Below are 12,140 nucleotides of genomic sequence, written 5' to 3' on the forward strand. Positions count from 1 at the left end.
CTCCTGAGTGTCGGCAGCAGCTCCGGGTATTGACGTGCGAGACTCATCCGAGTTTCTCACAGGTGAGTATGAGCCCTTACTGCTAAGGCCGGCGTCACACTAGCGAGTTTTACGGAGGTATGAGCGCAGAAAATATGTCCGTAAAACACGCCTAACAAACGTCCCAATTATTCTCTATGCCCCTGCTCCTATATGCCGTATTTTACTGATCAGTATTATACGGCTTTCTACGGCCGTAGAAAATCGCAGCATGCTGCGTTTGTCACCGTATTGCGCAAAAAAAACGCCAATGAAAGTCTATGGAAGCCACAAAAATACGGATTACACACGGACCAGCAGTGTGACTTGCGAAAAATAGGCAGCGGTGTTAGAGAGAAAAGCCGGCAATTCAGCGCGGTGTACAGTAAAATCACACTGACAGCTTACAATACAATAGGTAGAATAAATGTGTACACATAGAATAGGTATATATGTATATATATGTCAGTGAGACACATATATGTGTATATATATATTATTATTTCATACAGTGCTAGATAGCTTTAAAGCCGGTAATTCAATTACCGGCTTTTGCTTTCTCCTTCCTAAACCCGACATGATATGAGACCTGGTTTACATACAGTAAACCATCTCATATCACCATTTTTTTTTGCATATTCCACACTACTAATGTTAGTAGTGTGTATATGCAAAATTTGGGCATTCTAGCTATTAAAGTAAAGGGTTAAATGGCGGAAAAAATTGGCGTGGGCTCCCGCGCAATTTTCTCTGCCAGAGTAGTAAAGCCAGTGACTGGGGGCAGATATTAATAGCCTGGAGAGGGTCCATGGTTATTGGCCCCCCCCTGGCTAAAAACATCTGCCCCACATCTGCTCGTGGCTGCAAAACCCCGGGTTTTACTCTGGCGGAGAAAATTGCGCGGGAGCCCACGCCAATTTTTTCCGCCATTTAACCCTTTAATTTAATAGCTAGAATGCCCAAATTTTGCATATACACACTACTAACATTAGTAGTGTGTAATATGCAAAAAAAATGGTGATATGAGATGGTTTACTGTATGTAAACCATGTCTCATATCATGTCGGGTTTTAGGAAGGAGATAGCAAAAGCCGGCAATTGAATTACCAGCTTTAAAGCTATCTCGCGCTGTATGAAATATTAATATATATACTGTACATATATGTGTCTACTGACATATATATATATATATATAGACAGTATATATATATATATTTTTTTAACACATGGATCCCTTGTATAGCCTTATGTCGGTTTTGCAAGCCTGCGAGAAAAACACGCAGTACGGATGCCATACGGATTACATACAGAGGATGCCATGCGCAAAATACGCTGACACACCCTGCCTACAGAGGAGCTACGGACCACTATTTTGGGGACTTTTCTGCGTATTACGGCCGTAATATACGGACCGTATTGTCTTACGCTGAGTGTGACGCTGGCCTAAGGCAAAGTCCCCATGGTGAGCATTTGGTGAGCTTTTGATGACACAGATTTTCTCCAGATTGTTTGTATCAATTTGCTATATTTGCTATATAAATACTTGTATTTTTCATTGTGTTTTTAAATTAATTTTTTTTAACATGTGTTTATATTATATTTTTTCCAGCTGCAGCTCTTGTCTCTATTTAGTTTATCATATTCGAAGTAACTTTTGGATACTTTGTGTTAGGCCTCTTTCACACGTCAGTGTCTCCGGTACGTGTACTGACAGTTTTCTCACGTACCGGAGACACAGACACACGTAGACCCATTCAAATGAATGGGTCTATGCACACGTCTCCGTGTTTTCACAGACCGTGTGTCCGTGTGCAAAACACGGAGACATGTCCGCTTTTTTCCAGCAGCACAGTCCGCAAAGCGTTCCGCACACGTGCACATGGAGAACAGTGTGCACTCTCCTCCGTGTGCACGTACCGCGGTAGGAGAGACAGCACTACAGTAAGTGCTGTCCCCTGCTTTTGGTGCTGAAGCCGGCATTCATTCCTTCTCCCCAGCAGTGTTCGCTGGAGAGAAGGAATGAAAAATCAAGTTTTTTTTGTTTAAAATAAAGTTTGGGGTCACCTCCCCCCTCCCATCCCCCATGCGCCCACCCGCTTGCCGAGAAATACTCACCCAGCTCCTGCGATGTCTGCACTTAGCGCCGGCGTCCTGTGTGAGCGGTCATGTGGTACCGCTCATTACAGTGGTGAATATGCGCATATTCATCACTGTTATGAGCGGTACCATGTGACCGCTCACACAGGACAGGCTGCCTTGATTTTTCATTCCTTCTCTCCAGCGAACGCTGCTGGGGAGAAGGAATGAATGCTGGCTTCAGCACCAAAAGCAGCGGACAGCGCTTAACTGTAGCGCTGTCTCCTGCACGGTCCGTGTGGTCCTCAGTCGGCACACGGGCGGCACACGGCTGCTGCTCGTGTGCCACACTGATGTGCCACGTAAGCACACGGACACGGATAACTCTGGTACGGCATTATCTGGACATGTGAAACCGGCCTTACTTAGCTTTTACAAAGCTTTATTGATAAAAGTCATGTGCAGACTACATGCATTTTTTTTGCGTTGTCTGCTGTTGAAATGCAATAAAAATACAAGTGCGTTTTTTATCTGTGGATTTTCCTCTTCCTATTCGAGTCTATGGAGGAAATCTGCAAATAAAAAGTATGTTTACAGCAAGAGAAATTGAAATGTTGTAAATTTCAAAACCGTGCAGAAGGTCAGTTTCCAGATAAAATAAAAATAAAGCGTAAAATACAACATTAGGCTGCCGTCACACCAGCAGTATTTGGTCAGTATTTTACATCAGTATTTGCAAGCCAAAACCAGGAGTGGGTGATAACTGCAGAAGTGGTGCATATGTTTCTACGTATTATACTTTTCCTCTAATTGTTCCACTCCTGGTTTTGGCTTACAAATACTGATGGAAAATACTGACCAAATACTGCTAGTGTGACGGCAGCCTAACCAAGGGTACTTTAACAATCACTTATCCTTAAGGACTGTTTTGTCTGGTGAAGATGTGATGATATGCACAAGTAGATACAGACATATATTTACGTTTATGATATATTGAGTGTTTTTAGTCATTCTTGGGTCTCACTTTTAACAACAAACATGATTTTTTATGCGTTTTCTTTACCAAATATTACACGTTAGTTCAAAACTGCAAGAAAGATCCCATGGTGTTAAAATGCTGGATGACATTTTCCTGTGTCAGGGCATCTGAGCTGAGTACTTTCCTCTATGGCATATGCGTAATACAATGAATTGTACTGTATTGCATAATGAACATGGTCAGTGATTCGTAACACAACTTTCTTAGGGTATGTTTCCACGTTCAGGAAACGCTGCGTGTTTGACGCTGCGTAGAGCCCGAGCCGCAGTGGAGGGGATTTCATGCATTAAAAGACGCATGCGGCAGACCCGCGGAAACGGACATGCGGCGCATCTTTGCAGAACGCAGCATGTACTTACAATGCTCAAACAACGCATGAACAACGCAGGTGAGCTGCCAGTAACCTCGGGTGCAGACTTGGTGCAGATTTTACCTGCGTAAAATCCTGACCAAACGCTGATGTAATCCTGAACTGTTCGTTTCATTACTGGGTTTACTACACACTGGTCCAAGGTAAGACAGATTCTAGAGAAACATTGGGGCATTCTTACAACGGATTTGGCAACAGCACAGGTTGTCAGTGAGCGTCCACTTATTACTGCTAGGAGGGCCCCTAATTTACGAGATATCCTTACAAGAAGTCATTGCGTAAGACCCACTGTTAAATTGAATAGAGGAATTTCGTTGAGGGCTCTTTTCCATGTGGGAATTGTAATATTTGTCAATACATGCATCCGGTGAGAGATCATTTTTGAAATCCCGCTGATCAGAGTAAACATGTGCTTAAGAACTACGTTAACTGTAAGACAACGAATGTTATTTACGCTATCATATGCCCCCGTCCACTGGTATACGTGGGACAGACGTCCCAGGAGCTGCGTCGGCGTGTACAAAAGCATTTTTCCACCATTAGTACCGCTGCAGCCGACTCATGCAAGGAGAAAATGCTCACCACAGTGGCAGCTCACTTCTTATTGCATCATGCGGGCAAATACGGAGGCACCAAAATAGTGGGCTTGGAACACATCCGTGGCTCGGGTAGGGGTGGATCTCTTGAAAACAGGCTCTTGCAAGCAGAAGCCCGTTGGATCTTCTTGTTACACTCTACGGTTCCCTCTGGTATAAATGAGGATCTCCTCTTCACAGGCTTTTTGGGCTGAATCTAACAAATGAACTCTTTTTGTTCCAGATGTCCTCATCAGGTGATCATCGGGGTTAGTTCACACATTTATATATGACCTTTGGAGGCTTCTACGTCAGTTTTGACACATGGAACAAAAACCCGACCGTGACGTCTGCCAGGCGCTTCTATACTTACTCCTGCATACATGGATGAAATGATACCTCCACGGGATAAGAAAGACAGGAACAAGAAGTAGAGCATACATCCAAGCAACGATTACACCTTGGTTGAACCTAGATGTCTACGTCTCCTGCTGTGTCTGCTTATGGATATTGGAAGGACACTTTGTATATCCTCATTTATGTCCCGTTTATATATATATCTGGGCTTCATGTTAGAGTTGCTTATGCTCCATTCTATTTCTGCCCGCTGCATTTTTGTGCGCATGATAGGGACCTGGCTCGTATCTCCTCCCCCCCCTCCTTTTCTTGGGGGGACCTCTGTCCATAGTGCCCCACAGATAGGTTTCACCAAGGGGCTTCTTGGTGTTCGTTACCCGTGGTTGGTATATTGGTCATTTTAGTCATCGTTTGCCTTTGAGGAGTTCAGCCCTTTTGTCTTCTCTATTTTCAGGGCGCATATAGCCTTCAGGTGACATTTGTGCCATATGGGTTTCCAGGATTACCATATGTATGCTGTTCTCTATCTCTCCGTAAGGGTTTCTCCTATTTGGTATTCATATATACTTTTTCCATCTAGTAGCCACTCTTCTTTTATCCAGTAGCTCCTTGGCTGGACGGCGTTTATATATATTTGAAGCCACTGTTTGATCATTCTGCATTGTACAGTAAATTTCTTCATTATTTGCATCTGTTCAAGCTTACATGCCTTCCTGTATCCTGGTCTTCCTCCTTTTTCAGATTTTATTTTTATGGGTGTTTTTTGTGCACATATCTGGATTCTGTGAATCTTTAGGTTCTATACATGCTCATCCCTGCAGTTCATAGTTGTGCCTTAGTGGGCTGGCCATACTTGATTCCCGCATTGGTTATATCTTTATACCTCTGTTTTATTATTATTTTTGGCCCCCATTCCCCTCCTGTGGATCCCTCTGTGTGTTTTGTCTATCCTGTGTCCCCAGTGTTTTGAGAGTATTGTCTGGTTTCTCTGTACCCCGGTATTTGGGCTCTATATGTCTACGCTCCTACTAAGTGTACTGGCCATTTTCCAGGCTCTTACAGTCCCTGCGCTCTATTATCCACGCTCTGTACTCGCTGCGCAGCGTTGGGCTGCTCCAGCGCATGCGCATTGCATAGTACTGGCAGAGACGTCTGCCATTGCGTGCTCTTCCGCCCTGCCCATGTCATTTCCGGTTCCGGCTCCTGGCGTGCCTCGCTCTTCACCTAGCCCCTGGTGATAGGTATTTAAACAGTTATTGATGGCTTCTCTGTATCTTCCCCTGACGAAGCCATCCCTGTGACGGCGATACGCGTTGGGTCTCTTCCCCACGCTGTGCCCTGCCGCTGGCGCTCGGTTCCCCCTGTTGGGCTTCTTTGCCTTCATGCCTGGGGGTGATCTATCTGGCTAGACCTGGGACCTGGCTGCATCTCTTCTTATGTGGTAACCACTATACTATATTGGAGCGTGTGGATTGATATTTATCACCACATTGCACATTTTTTACATTGCCATTCTATATTGGCAGCCGGCCCTGGTGTTTTGCACACCTCTCTTATGTCCTGCATTTATTATCTATGTAGGTGTACATATTTCTTGTTTATTATTTCAGGCGTTATCCATCTTTTCTGCACCCTGGGGGAACTTTGTGCATTGATTTTGCCGTTGTGTTTACATCATGACATACATATGGCACACTTTTGCATTATAATTTGTATTTCACTGTTATTGTGTATTGCTCTATATATGTGCCTGTGCCTATCTATGTTATTTTTGGTGGGCCAGTGTGGGGATTATGGTATGATACCATTTTAATTGGTTTTATTAGTGTATCAATAAAGTTTTCCTTTCTATTTTCTATTTAAAAGTGGTGTGCAATTATATAAAGTGGTGCTTTTTCTTCTGTTCTATGTTGTGCTTGTATGCCACTTTTATTGCACCCCTTACAATATTATTAGTACTACTGGTAGTGCGCTGGCATCTCTTTGTCATATGGTAATCCTGAACGTGGACACATACCCTCAAGCACCAAACATTCTTAGAAATTATTTTTTTTTTTAAATCAAATCAACCCTCTTTGTTTCTTTAGCCTAGTGTTATTTTGCAACTCATTTTATTTCAAAATTTTACTATAAAACATTTTTAGGTACAGTTTTGTGCATATTGTAGCAGAAAAGTTATGAAAATTAGGGCAAAAAAAACTGCATGGTTCATATAGCCCTTTGTTGGCCCTTAGGCTATGTGCACATGTTCAGGATTTTTCACGTTTTTGTCACGTTTTTTCGCTATAAAAACACGATAAAAACGCATAAAAAGCATACATATGCATTCTATCATTTTGAATGCATTCCGCAATTTTTGTGCACATGATGTGTTTTTTTCTGTGATTTTTTGAGTTTTTCCCACTATTTAATGCATTGGGAAAGCTCCGGAAAAAACGCACAAAAAACATAAAATATTCATGATTGTAATGGGCAGCCCCACGTGACCGCTCATACAGTAGAAGGTGCGGCCAGGACAGGAAGCTACGAGGGAGCCGGGTGAGAATTTTAATAACAGCGGGGAGGCGCACAGGGGGTGGGAGGGGGTGGGGACCTGGATCTTGATTTTACACACGATTATTCATATCTTCTCTACAGCAAACGCTTGTTATGAACTGGTGGTTTAGGAGCAACATGGGACGAGCTCTTAAGGAGGTGGTACCTGTACTGACCGCAGTTCCTAAGCTCAACACAACACTAGAAGTAGCCGTGGGATGTTCCTGTCACTCCCTAGACACCTCGTCACAGCCTAAGATCTAACTACCCCTAAAGATAGAAATAGGAAAGCTATCTTGCCTCAGAGAAAATCCCCAAAGGATACATAGCCCCCCACAAATAATGACTGTGAGTGGAGAGGGAAAAGACATACGTAGAATGAAACCAGGATGTAGCAAAGGAGGCCAGTCTAGCTAGATAGATAGGACAGGACGGAATACTGTGCGGTCAGTATTAAAAACTAGAAAAATCCACACAGAGTTTACAAAAATCTCCACACCTGACTAAAGGTGTGAAGGGTAAATCTGCTTCCCAGAGCTTCCAGCTAAACTGAATAAATCATACTGACAAGCTGGACAAAAACATAGAATGTACAGAACAATTAAGTCCGCTACATGTGGACAGAAAAGAGCAAAGCAAGGACTTACCTTTGCTGAACTGGTCAGGATATCAAGGAAATCCAAGCAGAGATGTGAATCCAACCAGGAACCATTGACAAGTGGCACTGGCTGAAGGGAAGAGCCAGGCATAAAAGCCGAGCAGAAAGACAATCAGTGGAAGCAGCTGCAGACTGCTAAATCCAAGGAGCAGCCATTCCACTTAAAACCACCGGAGGGAGCCCAAGAGCAGAACTCACAAAAGTGCCACTTACAACCACCGGGGGGAGCCCAAGAGCGGAATTCACAACAATGCTGCTGCAGGGAAGATATGAATGGCGGATTCAGCACCAGTGGGGGGGACAGCACTTAATGTAGCGCTGTCTCCTGCACGGCACAAGGACTGCACACGGACAACGTCTGTGTGCGGTATGTGTTTTACACGGACCCATTGACTTTAATGGGTCCGTGTAATCCGTGCGCTCCCACGAACACTGACATGTCTCCGTGTTTGGCACACAGAGACACGGTCCGCAAAAAATCAATGATATCTGCACAGATGCATTGATTTCAATGTGTCTACGTGTGTCAGTGGCTCCGGTACGTGAGGAAACTGTCACCTCACATACCGGAGCCACTGACGTGTGAAACCGGCCTCAAACAGTAATATTTTGTGTCACTTTGTAACTTTTAGATTCTGTTGAAAACTTTACACCATTTTTGCAGTCTGCCTTGGTCTACATGTCATAGTGCTATTTTTTTGTCATTACATGTTGCTATCAGTGTTAAACTCAATTACATTGCACTGGCATTTGCCTAAGAACAGTGGCCAAACCTTTTTTATTCAATTTGACATGCTTAAAAGCATTTGGCCAAAGTTCTGGATTTCAAGACATGATCATTGTCAAAAGCAATGCCCCATTAAGGTTTGCCTCAACTGCTGTAACACAAATCCTAATTGCCTACTATGGAAACAGATAATGACTGAGTGTTATAAAACAGGCTTTAAAAGTCGGCCCATTTTGTGGGAAGACATTTAGAATGTTACAGTTGGCAGGATTACTGTAACACAAAATTTCAGTCATTCAGTAATATAAGGCATGTCTCCGAATTATACTAACCATTTACATATTTGTTCTCAAGCTGTATTCTGCAGTTGCAAAATACAGGCTCCCTTGATGGAACAAAACACAAGAGCAATATTTTGTATGAGAATAAAGCAATATGTGCCTCTTTCGATGCCCGTCGTTTGCCTACCAATGGTGCAGTGCTCCCCATTCCATCCCTCTCTGCATTCACATTTTCCATCTTTGCAAGTTCCATGTTCAGTGCATCGAGGGTGACAAACACGTTGGTCACATGCCACCCCAGTCCACCCTTCTTCACAACGACATGCTCCGCCAACACAAACACCATGAGTGCCGCAGTCCACAGAGCATACCTCTGCAACAAACAAGAATAAAATATAAAAATAAAAAACTGCAACCCAATCACAAAAATAAAGATTATTCAAGGATATAGTCATTACATCTGAATGGATATGGGCACAATGCCGTCATTAATACAGCACATATAAAGTGTGCAAAGGCTACAAAAAATCATATACTACAACCTCTGGCAAAAATTATGGAATCAACATCCTTGGAGGATGTTCATTCAGTTGTTTAATTTTGTAGAAAAAAAGCAGATCACAGACATGGCACAAAACTACAGTCATTTCAAATGACAACTTTCTGCCTTTAAGAAATACTTAAAGAAATCAAGAACAAAAAATGTGGTAGTCAGTAATGGTCACTTTTTTAAACCAAGCATTGGGAAAAAATTATGGAATCACTCAATTCTGAGGAAAAAATTATGGAATCACCATGTAAATTTTCATACCCAAAAATAACGCCTGTATCAAATTAGATCTGCTCGTTAGTCTGCATCTAAAAAGGAGTGATCACACCTTGGAGAGCTGTTGCACCAAGTGGACTGACATGAATCATGGCTAGTGTTGAGCATTCCGATACTGCAAATATCGGGTATCGGCCGATATTCGCTATATCAGAATTCCGATACTAAGTTCCGATATTTTTGCGATATCGCGAATAGGAAGTTCCTATAGTGCACTGATGCACTATAATGGAGTGTGGGCAGTGCGTGAGCGGAGACTGAGTGTGTGTGCGGGCGGGCTCTGTGCGTGCCTGCCGGGGCTCTGTGCGGCCTGCCGGGGCTCTGTGCGGGCCTGCCGGGGCTCTGTGCGGCCTGCCGGTGCTCTGTGAGTGCCTGCCAGGGCTCTGTGCGGCCTTTTGGGGCTCTGTGCATGCCTGCCGGGGCTCCGTGCGTGCCTGCCGGAGCTCTGTGCGGTCTGCCAGGGCTCTGTGCGTGCCTGCCGGGGCTCTGTGTGGCCTGCTGGGGCACTGTGCATGCCTGCCTGGGCTCTGTGGGTGCCTGCCGGGGCTCTGTGCGTGCCTGTCGGGGCTCTGTGCGGGCTGCCGGAGCTCTGTGCGGTCTGCCAGGGCTCTGTGCGTGCCTGCCGGGGCTCTGTGTGGCCTGCTGGGGCACTGTGCATGCCTGCCTGGGCTCTGTGCGTGCCTGCCAGGGCTCTGTGCGTGCCTGCCGGGGCTCTGTGCGTGCCTGCCGGGGCTCTGTGCGGGCTGCCGGGGCTCAGTGCGGGCTGCCGGGGGTCTGTGCGTGTGTGTAGGCATCGTCCAATGGGACTACAAGTCCCATCGGACAATGCCTGCAACAGTGAAAGTGAACCACAAGTAACGGACAACAGTGGGTTAAAATTGCCAACAGGCTGCATGGAGCACACAGAATCAGGCCACCATCCCCATGGTATCCACTAAAATTCCTGACACAATGTAGTATAAATAACAATCATATCACTGCATGTTATAAAAAATAGTCCCTAGTCTCACTTTTGGCATTGCTGTGTAAGAAATTTTCCCACGCAGCAATTGCCATAAAGTGAGACTTTGTCCTAAGGTAACCCCTCAGTGATGCACTGCAGGAGCCATTGTCTCCTGTCAGTGTGTCACTGAAGGTCCTATAGAGGGAGATTGTCATTGGACACTCGTTATTAATTGGACTACGGCAGACAGGGAGTATTTGGTTTATTATTTAACGTGTTTTGCAAGTGCTGAAGTATGGTAAGTATGGTTAAATGAAGAATATTAAAATACTTTTTTCCTAATGTGTGCATGTTTTATTAACCCTTTCCTACTATTGGATTAATAATGGATATGTGTCTTATTGACGGCTCTCCGTTATTAACCTGGCTTAATGTCACCTTACAATAGCAAGGTGACATGAACCCCTTATTACCCCATATCCCACCGCTACACGGGAGTGGGAAGAGAGGGGCTAAGTGCCAGAATTGGCGCACCTTACAGATGCGCCATGGGGCGGCTGCGGACTGGTATTTGTAGCTGGGGGCGCCAATATCTCCTCTCTAGGCTATGAATATCAGCCCGCAGCTGTCTGCGTAGCCTTTCTGGCTATAAAATATAGGGGGACCCCACGTCATTTTTTGGGGGGGTCCCACTATTTTAATAGCTAGTAAAGGCTACGCAGACCGCTGCGGGCTGATATTCATAGCGGGCTACAAATATTGGCCCCCGGCCGTCGGCTTTCCCCCTCTGGCGCAGAAAATTGCACGGAAGTCCATGTCGTTTTTTTCCATTTTTTTTAATTCAACGCTCATTAAGGAATCTTTCACACTTGCGTCGGTACGGGTCCGTCGCTATGCGTTGGGCCAATGTACCGACGCACGTTGTGAAATTTGTGCACGACGTGGGCAGCGGATGCAGTTTTTCAACGCATCCGCTGCCCATTCTGAAGTCAGGGGAGGAGGGGCAGAGTTTCAGCCGCACATGCGCGGTAGAAAATGGCGGACGCAACGGACAAAAAAATGTTCACTTGAACGTTTTTTTCGTGCTGACAGTCCGCCAAAACACGACCAAATCCATTGCACGACGGATGCGACGTGTGGCCATCTGTCGCTAATACAAGTCTATGGTTAAAAAAACGCCTCCTGCGAGCACATTTGCAGGATCCGTTTTTTCCCAAAATGACGGATTGCGATGGATTGCTAAAAGCGCAAGTGTGAAAGTAGCCTTAGAAACATTGGCCTTTCTATTATATATCTATGCATATATCTATCTATAGATATATTAACGTTCAAGTGTTACTGGCTATTAAAATAGGGGTACCCATCAAAAAAATGACGTGGGGTCCCCTAAATTTTATAGCCTGAAAGGCTACCCAGACAGCTGCGGCCTGATATTCATAGCCTAGAGGGGTTCATGGATATTGCCCCCCCCCCCGGCTACAAATACCAGTCCGCAGCCGCCCCAGAATTGACACTTAGCCCCTCTCTTCCCACTCCCGTGTAGTGGTGGGATATGGGGTAATAAGGTGTTAATGTCACCTTGCTATTGTAAGGTAACATTCAGCCGGGTTAATAACAGAGAGGCGTCAATAAGACGCCTATCCATTAATCCAATAGTAGGAAAGGGTTAATAAAACACGCACACATTAGGAAAAAAGTATTTTAATATTCTTCTTTTATCCATACTTACCATACT

At 44.7% G+C, this 12,140-nt stretch overlaps 1 protein-coding gene across 4 annotated transcripts in view; it reads right to left on the reverse strand.

The window, feature by feature from the left end:
- TENM2 (teneurin transmembrane protein 2) overlaps positions 1 to 12,140 on the reverse strand; it is a 3,136,407-nt gene that overhangs the window by 1,238,443 nt on the left and 1,885,824 nt on the right. For 3 of the 4 annotated variants that reach the window (XM_069763919.1, XM_069763918.1, XM_069763917.1), the window contains one exon: positions 8,824 to 9,009. In XM_069763919.1, coding sequence (XP_069620020.1) covers positions 8,824 to 9,009 — 186 coding nt within the window. Of the gene's footprint in view, positions 1 to 8,796; positions 9,010 to 12,140 lie in introns of all 4 variants that reach the window. The other variant, XM_069763915.1, reaches the window with a different exon arrangement.

Source organism: Ranitomeya imitator, chromosome 4, assembly GCF_032444005.1.
Source record: "Ranitomeya imitator isolate aRanImi1 chromosome 4, aRanImi1.pri, whole genome shotgun sequence".
NCBI lineage: Eukaryota > Metazoa > Chordata > Amphibia > Anura > Dendrobatidae > Ranitomeya > Ranitomeya imitator.